At 40.6% G+C, this 22004-nt stretch overlaps 1 protein-coding gene across 1 annotated transcript in view; it reads right to left on the bottom strand.

The window, feature by feature from the left end:
• Positions 1-17315: 17315 nt before the first annotated feature.
• ADAMTS15 (ADAM metallopeptidase with thrombospondin type 1 motif 15) overlaps positions 17316-22004 on the bottom strand; it is a 38406-nt gene continuing 33717 nt past the window's right edge. The window contains exons 7-8 of the mRNA XM_039334535.1: positions 21099-21274; positions 17316-20568 (exon numbers count right to left, since the gene is read on the bottom strand). Coding sequence (XP_039190469.1) covers positions 19785-20568; positions 21099-21274 — 960 coding nt within the window. The 3' untranslated portion in view covers positions 17316-19784. The remainder of the gene's footprint in view (positions 20569-21098; positions 21275-22004) is intronic.

Below are 22004 nucleotides of genomic sequence, written 5' to 3'. Positions count from 1 at the left end.
ACCACCCAGACTCACTTGGGTGAGATGGGTTGTGTGAAAACTGAATACATACAAATATACAAATATGAAAAATAAATAAAAATAGCCAGTCTAAGCATGTGCTTAGAAAGGTTGGAGATAGCTTTCAGATCTTTTCTAAATGTTTCTTCCGCTTATCTAATGCACGAGGAATACAATATTTTGTACACCTAAATCTAAATTTGAAGAAATTCAGATTTACTTAAGAGGAATTGCAGCTGAGAAAGAGACACAATCTAAATGCTTAATTGGTCTTCCTCCTAACTCTTTCAGTCATTGGCACCAGAAGGAAGAAGTCAACGAGATGGTGGTAATTCCTCAAGACGGCTGGAGAAACCAGTTTCAGGGGTACTGAATAGCTCAGTGAGCTGAAACTTTGAATTCTACAGCGATGCTTATTAAAAAGCAAAGTGGTTGGTGATGGGAAACAGCTTTCAGAGGGTCTCATTTGAGTTCCTGTTTATTTACCTTTGCTCAAGTGAACATTTTGGGGCAAAGCCATCTTCTGATCTTCTTGTGCAAAAGAGGGTTGGATCCAGTGATTAAGCATGTCCTACCTTGCTTCAAAAGATCATTTTTTGCCAGCCAGGGCAATGCCAAGGCCAAAGCTAGACCCTTGGCATTGCCCCAAAGCAACCTATGATGTGTGGAGGTGTTATCAAAAGCACGAAAGACACACCACTTTGAAGGGAGTCTTGAAAAGGAAAGTGACCTGACACTGGAACAGAAACACCTTTCACCCTTCCTCAGGTTGAAGGGGATTTGATTAGCCCCCAAAACGAAGGGGGGGGCACTTTTTAAAAGGAAATCCTTGAACCTCTCTGTGTGTAAACTGGAGCTGGAAATATTTTGATTCTGAGCTGTGTCGGGCCTCCAAACGTGTGAGGAACATCCACCAGCAACATCCACCATACGGCTGCCATAGATGAATATTTCACTTTCCTTTCATCAAGTAAAATTCCAGAAAAAAGAGCACGGCTGTATGTTAACCAAAGAGTTTTCCAAATGTTCCTATCTACAATGAATGAGCAAAAGGCTGGAATTTGCTAGGTTTTGTCCCAAAGATCCATATCACAATCAGGCACATATAGCAGAACATTCCTCCACCATCTGGACCACGACTCTGCCCAAGTCATCCCTTCCAGAACCTTCTAGGTTGAAGCTGTGGATAGTCTGATTCATACTGGCCAAAATTCGCAACTCAGAAGTTCATAATATCTATAAGATCATGTGTTCCTCATTTTGGTTTCCACTGCCTATTTGATTACCTTCTTCCTCTGTGTTCAATTTATATCATTACCTGGAAAAAACATGTGAGGTGAGTAAAGTGAAGACATGAATTAGGAACATTTTAATACCTATTAGCTACAAAAAAAAAAAAGTAAGACTAAGGGAGACCCAGTTTTGTTTTGTGTGACTCACATAGAAATCCGCATTTAGGCAAACTGGAAACATGGATAAAATTCCAAAGAATGATTACAAATTGTTAAATTGATTTCAAATCAGGAGGAAAAATAACTTTATCGCACATGATTCATGAATCTGCAGGACTTTATCAAACCTTAACCTTAAACATTGCCTTTAAATATCTATGTTCTCGGTTATCCAAGTCATGGTTGTCCCAAAGATGCTTCTTCAAAAGGCAACTGGACTTTCTTTGGTTTTCCTTGAAGGCGTTTGACTTCTCATTCAAGAAGCTTCTTCAGTTCTGATTGAATGATGGAGAATGAAAATATTTATATCCCTTGCAGTCATCTGGTCATTAGTACTCTTTCTAAGAGTCATTGAGGCTACTTGGAGGTTTATCTGTGCCCTCACGGTCATCTGAATAGTACAAATGAGTGTGGAGGTGAAAAGGCATGTTTGCGATTGCCTTTAAACAGTTTTTATTTTATTTAAGTACCCATTGGCTGTATATGGCATTTTCTCAAGGTCAATCTAGAGAACCTAGCTCTCAGTTCACACTTCTGTCTTTTCTTCTTTTCCGTTGCTGAGTCTGCTTTAACAAGGCACTAAATTCCTTCCGAGACAATATTACTTTTTAATCTACAGCCATTGTAATGATAAACTAGGATTCCACAAGTAATCAACAATTCAGAAGCAGTGGAAAGTTTCCCACCCTCAGCCCTAAAGAAGCTCCAGGAAGAAAGATTAACCTAAACAACATACAAATCCATTCCACATAAAAGACAGACAATTGTGATGCTGGAGTTATGTGAAAAGATCTAGGGAGAAAAAAAAAACAGTTGCATCTGGTTGGAAAATCAACATTAGCAAAGTGTTTACTTTGCAATCAATGCCAATACCTTATTTGGAATTCTGAAATGAATCTCTTTTTTTAAAAAAAGTAGGCTTCCTAACTATTTATGTCAACTTTGTACTCCTTAAAAATAATTTTTACAAGCATTTTACAAGCATTCCGTACAGTATGAGAACCAAGCAATCTAATACATATTATAAGATTTATAGGAAGTTTGAGAGCCACTTGGGTCTAGTAGTTAAGGCATCAGGTTAGAAACCAGGAAACAGTGAGTTCTAGTCCTGCCTTAGGCATTAAAGCCAGCTGGGTGGTTTGGGGCCAATCATCAGGAGACAGTGAGTTCTAGTCCTGCCTTAGGCATAAAAGCCAGCTGGGTGATTTTGGGCCAATCCCTCTTTCTCAGCCCACATCAGACTCATATGACAAGCAATGGAACAGCACTCAGTTGATTAGAAAAAAAAAAAAAGCAAATGCTACATTTCCAGGAAATTGCTAAGAAGAAGAAAAAAAGTAAGAATAGAGGAAACGTGGTAGGGTTGAGAGGCACAGGGCAGCCATTCTTCTTTCCTCCAATAAACACCTTGTCAACACTGCTAACATCGGATGTTTTTGCTTTGACAACAGTTAGAGATGCAACCTCTTTCTTCTTATGTTTTACTTTTAGAGTTAGATGATGCTGGGGAGGAGGATTGTGCATGACATTTTAAATAGACATAATAATACTGGACTTAGTGTGTGAACCAAGGTTAATGAAATAAGAGATGATAAGAATTGGTGGGCTGAAGAAATGGAGGGAAAGCCTGCATTTCAAACTAATTGGAGAATGTGATTTATGACAGTTAATTGGAGGAGGGAATTGTGCTTTGATACTATGGGCTCAGGGGAAGGGAATCCAGTTTTTGGCTTCCACTGTGTTAGTGCCGATGCTATGCTTCTCAAATAAAGATTCTTTAAGGTAAGCAATGCCTTGAAGTTCTTTGAAGAGTTTCATCTGTCAGAGCCATGATACACCTATTGAAATGTAAAACAATATTGCTAGATATATCTCAACAAATGCCAACACAACATGTTGGAAGAGCTGATTGGCACATCACTCATTAGGGAGATGGTATTCATCTCTCTCTGATCTGTTTTGCAAACAGAGAATTTGTCTCTGTGGCTTCTTGTCTGGCACATTTTGCAAGGGCTTATTCCTTTCTTGCCTCCTTCAATGATGTTGACAAAGCTAATAGCCGAGTCAGAATTAAATGATTTTTACACCCAAACTGACATGACTGTAATAGCCATGAGTATTCCCTATTAAAGTTGGTTAATTAGATAAAAATATAGAAGTCCTGGAAATTGAAGCCCATCTTATTCACCCACATCAAAATGGCAGGATGATTTTCTTAATTAAGACTTAAAATCTTCTACACCTGCCTGGTTTCCTCTACTCCTTTTTTCAGTTGGCATAGAAGTGCAGCTATAACTTATAGGAAAGGGACTGTTGAAAGAAAAATCTTTATTAGGGTCCAGTCCAAGCTGTGAATAAACAAAATGGAGACTGCTTTAGAAAGAAGGTTGGAGTTTATTGAAGAGGAGAGCCAGACAGAAAGATAGCTGATCACATGTAGTAGGGAGTGGTGGGATTTTTTTTTTAATCTTCTTGAGGTTTTGTTTGGAGTTGTTCCTGTGGCATGAACTTGACCTGAGTTTGAGTGGGCCTTTCTAATATTCTGATGGTGCTGGGTTAATCCCAAATGTCATATCCTGCTTCCCTGAGGCTGTAGCTGATGACTGTTGGATTTTTTGGTGTGAGGGATTGTTGATTCTAGAGACCTTTATCTTTCTAATCCAAGCTTCCTGGCTCCTATCTTTCTGACAAGATTATCACATCTGCATTTCTGCAGACCTGGTTTCTGTTTGGGGTAGGGAGAATTTGCGGGGGGGGGGGGATTTTCTGCCCTTAAGATCCTTTGGGGAAAACAATTTCTGCCTTTTTAATATTTTTTTTAAAAGATCAATAGGATATTCACAATTGGGCGATCAAAACTCCATCTGTGTTTAATGCCCTAGTTCAGAGGTCCCCAACCTTTTGGGCATCAGGGACCAGTTCTGTGGAGAAAGGTTTTTCCATGGACCAGAGTGTGCGTGGTTTTATGTGCTGCCTGCATCCCATGGATGCAGTTTTGCTTGGTTGTGCAGACCAGTTGCTGGCTTGCCACAGCCCGGTACTGGTCCACAGACCGGGGGTTGGGGACCCCTGCCCTAGTTTATTGCAGCATTGCTCAAGGGAAAAAAAAAGATTGTAGCAGAATAAACAGAAAAAGGTTGCAGCAGAATAAACAACTTTTGAGCAAGGCCTTGAAGAAAGTTTGGAAGAAGTCTTCAAACAGATATTTCTGGGTGCCTACTGGCAAAAAAAAAAAAAAAAAAAGAACAATGAGTGGGTGAAATCCAGAGTCCTGGATCCCACACTGGACTTAGAACAAAACTGATGTGCTTTTCCCTAAAAGGACAGGCTTGCACGCAATTCCTCCTGACCAGCACCTGTTTTATATAAAACACTGCTTAATATGTGCTGCTCTTTTGAAACTGTCTCCAATAGATGTTGACTTTGCTTTCCCTTCTTCCCAAATGCAGGTGGTCCTCAACGGAGCCCAAAATTGCTGTTGCTAAGTGAGGCAGTTGTTAAGAGAGTTTTGCCTTTCTTCCAACAGTTGTTGAGCGAATCACTGCTCTTGTTAAGTTAGTATCAGGGTTGTTAAGTGGATCTGGCTTCCCCATGGACTTTGCTTGTCCAAAGGTCGCAAAACCGGACCACGTTAACTGGGGACACTTCAACCGTCATAAATACCAGCCAGTTGCCTTCCTATTTACTATACTGGTCTATAAGGAGAAGAAATCTGAATCTGTTTTCTGATCTTCTGGTGTGGGGTCAGATTCACCTTTTGGCCCCTCTGTGTGTTCTCAACTGCCCTGTGGCAGAGCGTTGAACAGACAAGCATGTGCGTCTTTTAATGAGCTCGTGTGCCTTTTTGATACTTTTGCCAGAATTTATAACCTCCAGTTCAAGTGCCACCAGATTTCCTTTTTTTTAAAAAAGAACAAAAATAACATTCCCCCCCCCACTCGTAAAATACCATGTAAATAATAATGAGAGCCAAGATAGAGGCAGGACACCCCAGAGCAGAAAATTGTATTTTAAAATATGAGCATACTGAAACATTTGCCCTGTCAAGCATTGTCCAAGAATCACATGATGAATGATTGCTTAAACATTCCAGTGGAATTGAGGAGGAGGATTGGTTAATGAATGAAAATGGGAGAGAAAAACAGTCAATGTCTTGGTTGTTTGACTTGAGTCAAGCTTGCTTCTTTTCCTTTTTTAAAAAAAGTTACACAGAACTTAAATTCAATGAATTCCTTGGAAATAAACTATTGGGGCAAGTCCATTATTATGAACGTCAACTGTGACCTCTTGTTTTCAGCTTTGTGTTATAGTTTATGGGGTTTTTTAAATAATATGATCCTAATTGTTTTAAGCATGGATGGATTGTTTTATCTTTGTCATATGCCGCACAGAGTCAACTGCTTGTAAGAACTGGACAAATAAATGAATTAGATGCTCTCATGACACCCTCACAATTGTCAATCATTAAGAGTTTTATTGGCTTTACCTCCCAGGATGCTGAGGCTTGCATGGGTCCTGGGAAAGTCTTCTCTCTTGCCTAAATAGCACATTTTGCCAGGCAATGAACTGTGGATGCACCTATCCAGTTAAAACTCATCTATGGGTATAATATGCACAGGCCACTGAGAAATGTCATTGGTTTATTTGAAATCTTGCCATCACTTGGAAATCATCCGCAGATCACCTTAAACAAGCACAGCTGGCATTTGGGAGTTTTGTAGATCTTCTTACAAAGCTTCTCCAGCCAGGTAGAAGCCTTTTTCAGCCTTTTTTTTTAGCTAAGGAAGAATATTCTGCGTTTGTTCTGATGGTGACTTTTGATCAGTGTTTTCCAGCTTTGGCAACTTCCAGCTGAGTGGACATTGACTCCCAGAATTCTCATCAATAGCCACGCTGGCTGTGACATTCAGGAAGTTGAGGTCTACCCTCCTGAGATTGCTATGACTGGAGAACATGGTGTTAGATCATGGGTGGGGTATCCATGGCCTACGTTTTTTCAATTGTTCAAGAATTTAAGCAGGGAGGGAAGAAGAGGCCACATTTAGTGTCTTTATCTGACTGCTTTATCCAGGATTAGCTTGATTTTGTTTATAAGATCATTCTACATGTACACCATAAACTAGACTCAGTGTAGTTTATTCATTTAGATAAGATAACCTTTATTGTCATTTTTTTTTTACTGCGGGCACAACAGCACACATCAAAAATGAAATTTAGTTGCCCGCTCTCAAAGTGAAACACATACATGACGCACACCTAAACATACTATGAACAACATATGTATAGACCCACATCCCTACATATACATAGCAAATAAATATTAAATACTGTCCATCTTGAATATATAATGGAAGGAGGAGGCTTGAGAGTTCACAAGGTTAATGCTGTGTGGAATGAAGCTATGGCTGAATCTGGATGTTCTGCTACAGATACCACAAAGCCTCCCCCCAGAAGGAGTGTGAACCAGTATCTAGTCATGGACTTCCCATTTGTGACTGCAACATTCATCTGAATATTTATTTAGAGCTTTCTTTGATTTGGATATTAGGGATACCTTGTTCCACAGACCTTATCAATTACTATGGATAGAACTTCCATCCGCATTAACGTCAATATGGAATGATGACAGATGAAGAGCCCTGGATCAGAAACTGTGAAACTGGAAGTTATCTTCTGATTTCCTCTCAACATTTCAGGAATCCATATACTTGAGTTGCAAAGTTAATGTAGAGATCTACATCTTCCCATATGTTGAAAACAATTCTTGGCCTCTTTCATTGTTGTCTATGCTAGCTGGAACTACTCAGATTTGTAGTTCTTCTGGGTTCTTCACCCTGGCATTATAAAGATTTGACTTCCAAAATCTGCCAATGGCAACATCAGCCTGAACAGATATGATTTTATTACTTCTAATCCCAAATGCCTGAGAGCAGTCAGCAGCAGCCTATCTCTGCCTTCACTTAATTTTTTGAAGCTATTCCAGAAAGTAAAATAAACCAAGACAGGCCAAAATGTGACCAAACAAGTAAGAACCCTTAATCATGGCCTGTAGAAGATTGGAACAAAACAATGGGTTATTTTGACCTTGCAGTGAAAAAGCAGAACAAGAGGTTCTCTTGTTTATGATAAACAGATTGCATTTGCAGAAGGTTGATCAGTCTAGAGAGATTGCAGAGTACTCGATTAGATGAGCCAGAGAACAAGAAAGAAAGGAAGAACTGTGGCTTCTGAAGACAGCTAGACACAACATTCTTGGAGGGATCTGAGACACCAGAATATGCTGGTCTTCGGCCATCATAAGGCTTTTGCTTCTTTGTCATATCAGAAAGAATATAATTCAAAGCAATCTTGGTACTTCAGGGAGTTTATCCAACTATCATACTGTATTTTTACCCTGAACTTGTTGTTGTTAGTTGCGAAGTCGTGTCCGACCCATCGCCACCCCATGGACAACATTCCTCCAAGCCTTCCTGTCCTCTACCATCTTCTGGAGTCCATTTAAGCTCACGCCTGCTGCTTCGGTGACTCCATCCAGCCACCTTATTCTCTGTCGTCCCCTTCTTCTATTGCCCTCAATCTTTCTCAGCAGATTCTCCAGTGAGTCCTTCCTTAAATAACCTGTGGCTGGGAACCAGTGAGCTATTACAGAAATTTGGGCCCTGATTTTTGTTAAGCCTTTACTCAACTCTTTCTAAATTTTCCATGCAAGTGTAGAATCAGGCTCAAACTAATAACCAATGAGAGAGCAACCTTCATCAACATGCACCATTGGAAATCAGCTCAGCTAAATGTCCATGGAGATTCTCAGTCATCCAGGTCATAGTTGTCCCAAAGGTACTTTTTCAAAAGACAACTGGACTTGGTTTTTCCTTGAAGATGTTTCACTTTTCATCCAAGAAGCTTGTTCAGTTGACTGAAAGGTGGAGGATGGAAGAATGTATATTCCCTTCAGTCATCTAGTCATTAGCACTCTTTCTGAAAGTGGTTGAGGGCACAGATAAACCTGGCCTCAATGACTTTCAGAAAGATCTATCAGAACAACTGGCTACAAGGATGGGAATCAGTCAGCCCCTGCCTAGTTGCTATACAGACCATCTTTTCTCTTAAGATGCCGGCCAAATAGCAGGGAATCTGTTGTCTGGAGTATGGTCACTAAACCCTGCAGCTCAACCCTTCTCAGTGCAGGTTTCAGACAGAAAAAAGAGTCTAATGATATATGTACATGGGTCGTGATATTTGTGAAATATAATAAATGAAAGTCCCTAGAAGCTTGTTGCAATGAAATCTTTGGCAGATAAATTTCTACACCACAATGTAGAGCCTCAGCCAGGCTTCAGCACTAAATCTTATTCTCCTGTGTTTCCATGGCTTAATTTGGCTGCTAAGCTCAGATTTAATTTACCTGTTTCAGACACTTGGCCTGGTATGGCTGAACGGCAGACCTGACTGGAAACCAGAAGCAAACTATTATGAAAAATTGATTGCATTCAGCTAATATGAAGGTTCATTTTCCTCTTACACTCCTGGTAATGATACTTTGCTTCATTGTCTGCACTTGTGAAGCCAAACAGTTGCTTGCTGTTGACATAACCAAGGTCTTTGACCTGAAAACCATTGGCTCTCAGCTTCTGTCATAAATGGCCAATGAACTAGATTCAACCTAGAATGATAACTTCCCCAGATGATCCATCAAATAACTTGTCTCTCTGGAAATGTCAGTTAAGATGGGGAAAAAAAACTAACACAACAGAGAAGCGACAACTGATTAAAACACATGCATAATTATGGCAGTTAAGCATCAGGGTGGCACGAAAGAAGTTGAAAGGAAATGGCTGTTTGGGGTCAATTTAACCTGCTTAACGATAGCTGCCAAAAATGGTCTTTCTTACAAGCCAAGTCATTATCTCCTTGTTTCACAGGAAGACTGAAAGCGTTCTAGTTTCCAAAACTGCACACAATTGAGTCACATCTATTTACAAAACGCCTTCAGTGCTATTCCTGGTAAATCTCTGTTTTGAACAATGCATTCTTGGACCGAATAACCTCAGAAACTGGAACGGATATAGCCTTTGCCTGAGAAGGCTACAATAGAGGCCAGAGAAATGAAAGCAGGGATAAAAAGAGGACAAGAAAAAAGGAGATGGAACAGTTAGGAAGGAGGGTTGTGTATGGTCAGGAGCTTTCAAAAAAGAAAACCCACACGTTTCGATTCTCTTTTGATTTTAAGCCAACTGACAGTTAAATTTTTCACTCCAGGCTTCTGGGCCTATATATTATCCTTAGTAGGAATGAATTCCAATGCCACATTTTTCTCATTGCAGATGAACACCAGTGGAGGAATGCATGAGAGGAAAAAATCTGTGTGTAATGCCCAGGAGAAGATTTAAGACCAAAAAGTGTGCAGGTGTCTAATCTCCGATCCACGGAGCTTTCCTTCATCTGCCTTGGTGTTGCATCCAGACAAAAGATTTCTCTTGAGCTTTTCTTAAGACAGGAAAGAAAAACATGGTGCAGGGAGGTAGTGCAGGCGGTTGGGCTTTGATACGACTACACATAGATTTGCTCCAGTGTGTCTATTTATTTATTAGACTTATCCCCACCACAATTGGAAACGGTTGGGAATTTACGACGTTGATCAATGCATTAAAGAAAATATTAGGATAAAAAGAAATAAAACAGAATCATCTTTTTTTAAAAAATATTGTAGGCAGTCCTTGGCTTATAATCATTTATTATAGCAATAGCAATAAGATTTATATATCACTTTATAGTGCTTTATAGCCCTCTCTGAGCGGTTTACAGAGTCAGCATCTTGCCCCCCAACAATCTGAGTCCTCATTTTACCAACTTCAGAAGGATAGAAGGCTGAGTCAACCTTGAGCTGGTCAGGATCGAACTCCTGGCAGTGAGCAGTGAGTTAGCCTCCAATATTGTGTTCTAACCACTGCTCCATCACAGCTCTTCGTGCCAGCCATTACTTGCACATTCTGGATGAAATGAAGCTTCTAGGTGATTTTTCTGTAGAATGTGTTGCAGTGGTCCAAAGGGGAGGATATAACACCACGAATTACAATTGGGAGGGCTTCCAGGTCCAAGTAGAGCCATAATTAACCCATAATTAACTCAGTCAAAGTAGGCAGTAGGGGTCTCCTATACATGGGCTCCCCTTGCCCATCTAACAATACCTGTAAGCCCAGAAAGAAATCAACAGGCAATACCAGAACATCAGAAAATACCAATTAACAAACAGGCATGGGAAAAATGCAGGACAGAATTAGGGTGGGGATGGAGGAAAAAATGCCCAGCTTTCATTATTTCCCAAGTAACCCACAATGAACACCAGACCACCTTGTGTCTGCCCAGTGCCGATGCTTAAGGAAATTAGCAAGGGTTTAACCAATAGTAAAAACATGTTTTGGAACTTAGAGTTATTGTACACGTACTCATAAAGGAGACAATCAGGGCATTTTACCCTTAAGCCTAAGTACTTTCTTTTTAACCAACTGCAAAACAGCCAGTCAGCTGTTCTTACAAAACAGTCATCCCAGAAAAATCACTCTTCCTTTCGCTATACCCCTCTCATATTTAGCAACTCTGAGACCACCCACATGTGTGGTATTCCACCTCCCATTGTTCCCTTTCCTTTTCCCCATCCACTGGATTCCCTTGCCTTCCATGCGGTCTTCTACCCAGCCCCCGCTGCCTGTATGTCTCTCCATTCTTTTGAAAACCTCCGCTTATTAACGTGTGACATTGGTAATTATTCTGTTTTTGTTTTGGCCCACAAGAAATTGGGTGTGCTGCAAAGCCCAAGCAAAGCCCGCATCTTTTATTCCTCAAAGGAGAAGAAAAGCAGGATGGGCCATCTAAAGATGAAAAAATAAAAATGTATATAGCACTGAATCAGAGGACTCTGTAGGCTGGAAAAACCTCAAAGCTTGGTCAGCCTGTTAGACCAAATGGTACCATTGTTCAGAGTGATGACACAGATGCTATCAGTTTTGAGTTTGACCGCATTTATGGGGTCCTTGGTGCTCTCTGAGCTTGGTTGTTTTCTTGCAGATGTTTCACTACCCAGCTATGTAACATCGTCTGTATTTGTGGGGAATATATCAGGGCTTTCCAAAATTGTTTCAAGGACAGATCAAAGCCTTTGTTGTTATCTATATACTCAGAAGTTATCACAATCTTCTTGATCCACTGCAAAACTCTAGGTGACTACTAGATGGCAGCAAAGAGGCACCAACAACTTGACTCTGTTGCTCTCTAGTGACTGATCTGAGATTTGCAGCCCAGAACTGATAATTTTACTTACATTACATTAAGTTTCAAGTTGTCTACTACTCCACAAACGTCTGATGAGATGAATATTCGTCTCCAGAATTCTTCTCAGCCTTGTCATCTTTTAATAGACAATGCCAGGTTTGAGGCTGGAACCGTTTACGTCTGCACCATACATTCTTTTGCTACCACATTGCATCCTTCTTTGTAGCACTTGGCGCAAAGTTTGGGCCATGTGTTTTTCATCAAATCAGTTATCACAATAAAATGGGGCATCAAGAGGAACAGGTTATTTTTGGTAGAATTCAAATCCATCCATTGCTTTTTGGATCTGGAGTTTGGTAAATATAATATTATCAGTGGTAGGATTCAGCCGGTTCGCATCACTTCAACCAAACTGGTAGCTAATTTTTGGTTGCCCAGGCCCAGAATGGACTTCCACAGAGAACCAGTTGTTCACATATTTGAATCCCACCCCTGGCTATTATTGAAAATAATAATACCACCTTTACATGAATGTGGATTTTCTGGCCAAATTTAGAGGCTGACAAAGTTGGCAGGAAAAAAAAATCAGAACGATAACCTCTTTTTTCTTTCTTTGGAAGAGGGGGCTCTTTTTTTTTTTTAATCAGTCAGAAGAACGATACACAACTTTTATTTTTCTTTCAACAGCCCTCTCACTAGAGACACATCTGAGACAATTGTACAAAAAAAAAGGAAAAGCCACAAGAGTAGGCTGCACATTTAGATTTGAGGTGGGCCCTGATAAGGACTTCCAATGAACGGATGAAGTCACACAAGGCATCCTGAGGAAAAATGGAAGGAATCTGGATTGGTTCACTTTGCAATGCCTCCAATACAACTCAGCGGGTGGAGGAGTTGGATTCTGCTGTGGTTGCTGTTCTTCTGTACTGATATTTAATGGTGTCATTTTCCTGCGAGATCCGCCTGGAAAGACTTTTAATTAATGAGTTCATCCCAAAGCATTGCCAGCTATCTGTGTGCTCTCAGACGTTTTCTCAATGCCGTTAAGCTCTTTAATCAACCATTTCATGTGTGTGTGTTTGTGTGTGTTTATATTGTGTATGCATGTATGTATGTATGTGTATATATATATTTATATGCTCATCCAGTAGTTTGAAAGCATGCAAATGCAAGTAGATTAATAGGTACCAATTTGGTGGGAAGGTAATAGCATTCTTGTGTATCTTTGGTATATAGTTATGATGGCCACATGACCATAGAGAATGTCTTTGGACAACACTGGCTCCCACAACTGGACATGAAACCTTTATGTATTTGTATTTTTTTAAAAAGAAATAGGAAGCACAAATCTGTGAAATTATCTTTATTCTCAAGACTGCTTCTGGACCCCAGATTTTGTAAGCATTCTTAGAAAATGACTAGACAGTCACTTGTCTGAGATGGTATAGGTTCTCCTGCTTGAGCAGGGGACTGGATTAGAAGACCTCCAAGGTCCCTTCCAGCTCTATTCTATTCTAAAATAAAAAGGGAGGGAGGGAGGGAGGGAGGAAGGAAGGATTCTAGCCATTATATGTCCATGACATCCTTCCAACATTTTTAAAGATGATCATAAAAATTAAATATTTATTATCAAAAGAAGGAAATAATTTTTGTAGCATTCTCATTGGACCATTGCCAGTCCAATGAATGAATGGAAGGGCTTGTGATAAGTCACACGGCAGTCTACACTTTGGACTCACAGAGCAAGGTATATCCACCAGATCTGGTGATCAAGAGAGGCCTTCAAGTCAATTTTGATTTCTGTCAACTGGCTGGACTATTTCCTGACGTTTTTTGGCAAGGTTTTTCAGAAGTAGTTTGACATTGCCTTCTTCCTAGGACAGAGAGGAAGTGACTGGCCCAAGATCACCCATCTGGTTTCGTGCCTAAGGCAGGACTAGAACTCACAATTTCCTGGAGTCGAGTTGCAACTTTATGCCTTTTAATAAAATGTATTAGTTAAAAAAAAATGGGTTACCCAATTCCTTCTGGTTCCATCCTTCCTCCAGTAGACTGAAAATAACTTTCATAAATTAAATAATAAGGTCATATTACAACACAGTGCTGATAGAATTTTTGAAATCAGGACCCGAATCATATCGCAAAAGACAAAACTCTTTAAATATTTAACCATTTTTATTTCAGGTTTGCCACTGACACACAAATAGCAGAAAACTGAGATATAGTATACATGGTATACACCAAGCACCCAGTATCATAGGCATTTCCATCCTTTTGCTGTATATTTGGCAAAAGAACTATTTAAAAACCCACATACGATTAAAAGCCCTTCTCTCCCCAATATCACCAGAACCAAAAAAAAAAAAAAAAAGGACTTTAGTGCTGTATAGTTTACAAGATTCAACTGTTGTGGAAGTGAAAAGTTTAAGGCAAGCCTCAGAGAAACACGATAGGCCAATCCATGAATAAGGGGATAGGAGAAATCTTTAAAAACATCCAATCACGTTCGTTCTCAGGGCATCAACATTCCATTTGAGGTCCATGTTTAATCTGCATTTGCACTACAGATGTATTATAGGATATTCCCTCCTATGTTTATATTTAAGATATTCTGAAACTCTTTTGGCAGGTCTAAGACTCTTCAATCCCAAATTCCAAATTTCAGAATTCAATGGAATGGAATGTCCCAAAGGTTCTTTTTTCAAAAGGCAACTGAACTTTGTTTTTTTCCTTGAAGATGTTTTACTTCTCATCCAAGAAGCTTCTTCAGTTCAAGTCAGAACTGAAGAAGCTTCTCGGATAAGAACAGTGGTGGGACTCAGCCGGTTTGCACCGGTTTGGTAGAAACGGTAGCTAACTTTTGTTGAGTTCGGAGAACCGGCTGAACCCATGCTGCTTCTGGAAGTCCATTCTAGGCCTTGGAGGCCTGGAGGAGGTCTTCCTGGCCTAGAACAGCCCATCGGAAGTGTGTGGATGTCACTTCCGGAAGTCTGTTCTAAGCCTGGTAGAGGCCTCCCAGGACCAGAACGGCCCACAGGAAGTGCATGGATGTCACTTCTGGAAGTCCATTCCAGGCCTCAGAGGCCCAGGCCTGCATCCACGCAGAGAACCGGATGTTCAGGTATTTGAATCCCACCACTGGATGAGAAGCAAAACGTCTTCAAGGAAAAAACAAAGTCCAGTTGCCTTTTGAAAAAAGCACCTTTGGGACAACCATATCCTGGATGACTGAGAATTACCATAGACAATGGAATGTAACAACAACTCATCTTGACCCAGGAAAATAGATACCTACATTTTTGCTAGATGAGTAACAAGGGCACAACATTTTTGACATTGACACATTTATCAATTTAAAGAAAGAAACAAGATCATTCTGCAAACAATAATTACATCATAATTCGGGTGTATACTAAGCAGGGTATGTGTGTGCAGAAATCATTAACCATTTGAACCTCCCCCCCAGATATGCACACATCTGCAAAGCTTTTGGGACAAGGGAAGACAAAACAGTTGAGTTGATGGACATAGAAGAAACCTAAATTTGTTGAACAGCTGTTTTTTCTCCCCAAGGAAATGTAGCTGTTTTTATCGAGAACTGTAACTTCTTACTGACGTTTCCTGTTATCTTTGCCAAGCTACAATTGCTAGGATTCTTAAAAGAGTTCACATACACACAAACACAGATATGCACACCATATTTATAGGAGGAAGACGGTCGCCTTCCACTGTCTGTCATTTGCTTTCCTTAGAGACGTAGATATTGTACACCATAGAATTAAATGGATTTAGTCATACCCTTTCTCTAAATAATGGGAGCGATGGATTTCATAATGTCTCTTTACCCTACCGACTCCGGAATTGTTTAGAGAAAGCCTTGGTAGGGTAATAAAAATTAAAATGGACAAAAGCTTTGGTGTAATCAGAACCAGAAACTGACCTGACAATAAGTATGAATTTTTATGAGCTGGCAGGAGTCACTGCATCTCTCTGGAAGATTAGTTCAGCCTTAGAATCTTTGACGTTGTTCTTTAGCATCTGAGCCTCAGAACAGCCATGCTGGAACAAGTCCACCACCCAACTGGTTGAACAGCCTCATGTTCCCATAAATATTCAATGACTCATGCTTCCTTTGAACGTGGAAATGTGTCATAACCAGCATGACACATAGAGACAGACCATGATTGATTATTCCCCATGAGCCAATGAAAAACCAAGTAATGGTGACCAAGACCAGCTGCAAACTTGACAAGTGACATCTAAATCAAAAAAGCTCCAAAATGGGTTCTAAAGCCAACCTATTACACAAGCTAACTTTCCTATTTAGCGACATTTCCAAAAGATACTATTTTCTGAGAATTTCTCATCTCTAGACACACACTGGAATTATTAACATTCTCAAGGACATATCTATACCAAAACACATCTATTATTTTTTTATTATTACGGGTTAGCTGTCAAAAGAAACTGGCGGAAAAAAACAAGAGCAATGAACTCAAGTCTGCACCAATAACAATCTTGCTCAAGTACATGCCATAGCCCTTTTTTGAAGTAAAATCAGATAACTTTTTCTAAAAGGTAGCTGAATTCACTCTGAAAATGATAATTAAATTGATAAACATCTTAAATGTAACAGGGTTATTTCCAATATGAACATTTTCACATAAAAGTGTGTGTAGGAAGCATGAGAAACTTCTGGTTTTGGACTCAACAGATTGATTTTAGAATCCTTCAGAACTTTATTACCTAAATTCTATACAAAGGTCTAGAAATAACAGCAGTCAAGCACCTTGGAATTACAGTACCACTAAAGAAGAAGGACAACAAAAACAATTATGTCCAGTTCAGAAATTTACCATTCTACACAGTACCTTGTTGACCAATGAATCTTCATAATTTTTCTTCCTACAATTTCAAGGTCAGGAAACGCCCACCCATAAGAGGTTTAATTCTTCTTTGTAAAAAAAAAAAAAAAATCTATAGGTTTCTATGGAGCCATGTCAACAGGCTTGGATATGACCTTGTAGAACATAAGCCCCAGTTATCTTTGCTAATGGTTTTGTGAGTATAAAAAAAAACTCTTAAAAAACTTGTAAACATTCTTGGAGGAGAGATTGAGAGAGAGGAATGGTCCTATTTTTTTGTAAATAGAAATCCTATTCAAAAACAGAACAAAGTAACTCATATCTGAAGCACCATTTCAAAAACCCTAATTCCTCTATTTGCTACATGCAGCTGAAAAGAAGCCCATGCTTATTTTTGGAGAAGACATGAAACATCTGGAGGAGGAAGAGTGAATTTAAAGACCTAGAAACTCTAGAACAGTGGTGGTGAGCCCACGGCATGCGTACCAGAGGCAGCACTCAGAGCCCTCTTTGTGGGCACGTGCACTGTCGCCCCGGCCCCCACCTCCCCCCTTGGCCCCCTCCTCACCAGCAGCCCCCCCAGAGGAGAGTTGCCCCCAAGCGTGGCCCATGTGGAGCAACGCAACCAAGGACATGGCAGCCGGACAGCAGGGACAAGACTCTGCCCACACGGCCCATCGCACACAGTTGATGCTGCGGGGCACGGGCAGAGGGCATGGCTGCCATGGCACTGCTGGGCTACCTGGGCAATCTGTGGTGGGCCATGGAGGCAGTGGGTGGCCCTGCGGGCAGGGCGGTGTCTGAGTGGGGTGGGGCAGGGCCGGTTTTGGGGCATTCGGTCTCTAAAAGCTTTGCCATCGCTGCTCTAGGATAACTTGTCTCTCACCAAGATACACATTTGAGCCCAAAGAAGGTTTTTGCTTTTATTTCTACTCCAGACTTCAAAGTGTACATTTTGGGGGCAAGGGATGCTCATTACTATTATAGAATCAACATATATCAAACCCAACTTCTGCAGCCAAAGCAAAAACAAGCAGCGATGGGTGGTAGCCATCAAGAATCAGGCTTCAATTGAAATAAATCCAGGACTCAAACATTAAGAGATGAAGGATCTGCTTTGATTAACTGGTGAAATGAAAACTCCCTAAGGCCAAAGCTCTACCCTCGTAGGACTTGTTAATACTATCTGATACTCCATTATGGTGGATTTCTCCTGCAGGTTTCACAGGGCATCTGCAGCTCAAATCTCCTATGCATTTTACCCAGAATTTAAACCCTCTTGGAAGGCATGGACAGCACCTGTAAAACAACGATCACTAACACAAAAACATGGACACTTCTGTTCTCTTTCACACAATGTTAGGGAAATTGGACTGTCTTCCAGAGCATTGTCAACAGCTGCTTCACCTGCAGACAGCAAGAATGGCATGTTGTTTGCCTGTTAATTTGTTCTTAGACTGCCAAAGGCTTTTACAATAATTGCCAAAAAAATTCCAGCAGCTTCATAAGAATATTTATTGTCTAGCATCCCCAAAGAAAGATGTAGAGACTGCATCCCAAACCAACAAACCCTAATATTACAAAATCAAGAACCTTGACTCTGGATAGCCTCTGACTTCACATATCATTTGTCCTGTCCTGCTTTGCCCTAGGATAAACTTTAGGACTGCATTCCCACCTGGTCTATCTTATGGGAAGATATGGACCAAATACTGCTCTTTAGAGTATCTATAATATGCAGGAATATTCTGCATTTTGTGAGATGGGGACTATATTTTTTTACATACCCCCACCTAATTCAATTTAGTTTATAGAATTTATATAGAAAACATTAAGGTGCAATATCACCATAATAAGTTTTCAGTGCAGGACAACAGAGGATGCCTCTGTATTAAGATAAGATTGTTGTTCAATCTAACAGAATAATAGAGTCAAAAGGGACCTTGGAGGTCTTCTAGTCCAACCCCCTGCTCATGCAGGAAGCCCTATACCATTTCAGAGAAATGGTTGTCCAATCTTTTCTTTAAAACCTCCAGTATTGGATCATCCACAACACCTGGAGGCCAGTCGTTCCACCGATTAATTATTCTAAGTATCAGGAAATTTCTCCTTAGTTTTAGGTTAGTTCTCTCCTTGATGAGTTGAGCATTACTTGCAACTATATTTTCTCCCTCACTTTCTCTTCATGTTCAAATAGTCCAAAAAAATCATCCTGGGAGCATGACGCTCACCAGCTTTTCACTTTTTCATGCAAAGAATAAAGCTAGCCTGGCCTAAATCCAAAACACTGCAGATGAACAAACGTTCAGGTATTCACAGGTATCTTGCAAACTTATTATGGATCGGAAACATGAAACTGTGACATTGGAAGAGACATGTGGGCTTAAATAACAAAAGCAAGAAGGAAAGGAACAAAGATGAATTCCTGTTTACTAAGGAACAGGAAAATAAGATGCAGCTTCATCTTAGCCAACGTAGTAGATCTCTTGGAATGAATCATGAGAAGTGGGCAAAGCCAACACTTCAGAGGCAATTTGGTCCAGCACCGTTAAATGTATATTGCTCATAAATGTTAACTGGTAGCTACCAATCAGTGGCTGGTTATTAGTCCTGCCCAAAACCCCAAGTGTATCTAGAGACCTGCAATTCTATCAGAGCTAGGATGTCATTTTCTTGGGGGTACGTCTTACAATACTTTTGTTCCAGGTTCAATGGTACTTCCTTATGGTCCACTATAACTCTAGGAGTTGAAGGAGATGGGTAGTCCTAAGAGTCCCTTTTATGTTTTATTTTTATTTTTGAAGGGATTTAGAGCCAGGGCTCTAAGGAATCATCTTCCTTGTCTTTGGTCCATCTCAAGATAGTGCTGCCTTTCAGTTCTGGCTTTGCCTTCTCCTTCAGGGCCTCAGAATGCATGGCTGAATTGTGATAACTTCTAGGAGGTTTGGGCAACTTCGAGGTAGTTGTTTACTTCTGCTTTACTACTAAGTGACTGGATGGTCAAAACCTCTATCAAGCCCTCTTCTTATTGGTAATCTTTTTCTCTTCTCTTAGAATGTTCTTGGTCAAAATGCACTATGGACCAGACCCCCTTTGATTCGGCTGGATCCCATTCCCTCCCCCCAGAGGCTATGTTTACACTTTCAGCCACTTGTTCAGAAAGTAGCACATTTGGCTTTGGTCAATTGTGGAGACAGCCCGGTCAGCAAGGTCTCAGGGTGCAAAAGTCTAACTCCTGTGGTTTCTTCCTGAGGTTGCAGCGTTCACGGGGCAGCAGTATGCCACCTCGCCCTGTGCATCTCAGTATGCGCCTTTTAAACCCCCTGCCACAAGTTTTGGAGCACGAGGACCATGGCGATGCCTCCCATGTTGGGCAAGGATCTCCACATATCCTGATGTCAATAGGCCTCTGAGTGGCGTCACAAGAAGAGGCCAACTGACCAAGGGCGTCACGACACAGCACCATGCGTTTCTGCAGACCGTTGCCACAAGTGACTGAACAGTCTTCCCAGTTGGTGGTGGCCCATTTGTAAGCGGGGCGTTTGTAATCCAGCTGACCCAGCTCCAGGCGGTTGGACAGGCTGAGAATACTGTTGTTGAGGACTGGAGGACGCTTCCCATCTTTACGGTGGTAGGAAGACTTGTCCTCTTTGCTTTCTTTGGGCAAGTAGAAGGAGTAGCGTACTCGAGGTGGTGTCATCTTCCCAACTGATAGCACTTCCACTGTCAGGGGTTCCTGGATGGGCATAAAGGCTTGGAGGCTTTCCACTGCTGTACCTGTTCCACTATAGCGAATCACGCTGCCCTTGACTATTAAGTCCCTTTCCACCGGGGAGACAATGAAATGTCCATTCAGAAGATATTTGCCATGCCCATTCTTCAGGGCCAGGTAATTGTCATCACTAATCAGACCCTTGTAGCCTCTCTGACGGATGTCAATGCTGGAAGCACCAGCTGGGAGGAGCACCACAAAGTTGTAGCCATGCCTGGAAGAAAGACAAAAGGTAGAAGAAAGGCAAAAACATTAATATGAGTTAGCAAAGTCACCTAAGAGATGCCTGACTTGGATTGGCTAGAAACAAAGGTAAGACAATGATGCAGAGCAGGTGAATTCATGCCGTGTCCCTATACGGGACCACAAATTTCAGCTGATTTAATAGAATTAAACATGCAGAATGGATTTTGAGCTACAGCTCCTGTAAGTTCCAGCACTGTGGACAGTATTGGGGGATTTTTTTAGACTGTTAACAGAGTAGGTTTCTGCCCTAAACACAATGTGCTCATGTCCCCCAAATGCCCTATTTGTTCTCTTAGAAGGGGATGGCATGAATGTAGCCCGTTAATTTATGATTCACTATATTGGAAAGACTAAGAAGAGGATTGATTCAGTCATGCAGTTAATCATCTGATATGGATCTAGCAAAACATCGCCTCGTGCTGAATCAAGTCATCGGTCTACCTAGATCCATTCAGTCTTTAAGCTGGCCTTTGGGTGACTCTACCCAAATTCACTCACATAGGTTTGGTGAACAACCCTGAAACTTTCTTGCAGCTTTTGTTGTCTCCTCCACACACGCCACACTTGTCGAATTTCGTTTTGGAACCAAGTTTCCCATCGCACCCAGCTTTGATACATTTTCCCTGGACGCAGAGCGAGCTAGAGTCTGGAGAACATGGTGTACCATCCACCACCTGGAAATCAGAAGGATAAAAATAGCACCCAGGGCTGCTTTAGTAAAATCTAGAGATGGCTGGAATGTTGACCTGTATCCGTTTGATTTGGAAACAAGTAATCATCTGCCATCCTTGCCCGTGGCCCTAGCAAAGAAAATGTTATCCTTTGCTCTGTCCTTAGAAGCTGGTTGCACCACTTTTCATTAGGACTTCTGTCATGTGGTTGAATGTTCCACAGTGCTATGTATGACAAATACCTGTTCATGAATCTTGATTTTTTTAAAAAAATATTACTGAGATCCTGGGCATTCTCTGGCTATGAACAGGTACGAAGATTCAAAACCACCAAAATGATTCTGAGTAGCATACTAGCTGTTCTGCAACAAGGTAGTCCTTGACTTACAACCAGTGACTTTTGTAAGTTTTACAAAAAATTACAAAGTATACCCCAAACTCACCCACCCTACCCCCCGCCCCCACTTCCCAGAGCTGAATACAGGGTAATAAATATAATAATCATAATCTAACTAACATTAACCAACTATATAAATAAATAAATATAATGTGCTTTAACTCTCTTTTAACACAAAGTAAACAATTTAAGAATAAACTTAATCATATAAACAAATTAAAATCCTAATATCTAAACAACACAATATCATAAAATTTCCGCTATATTAAACTATTAATGATAATAATAATAATAACAGTGATAATACTCTAAAATTTATTCATAAAATAAATGGAA

This window comes from Crotalus tigris, unplaced genomic scaffold (genome assembly GCF_016545835.1).
Source record: "Crotalus tigris isolate CLP2741 ecotype Arizona unplaced genomic scaffold, ASM1654583v1 scf7180000017631.5181431, whole genome shotgun sequence".
NCBI lineage: Eukaryota > Metazoa > Chordata > Lepidosauria > Squamata > Viperidae > Crotalus > Crotalus tigris.
Note: the sequence above shows the minus strand (reverse complement) of the source record. Positions and strands in the feature narration are given on the sequence as shown.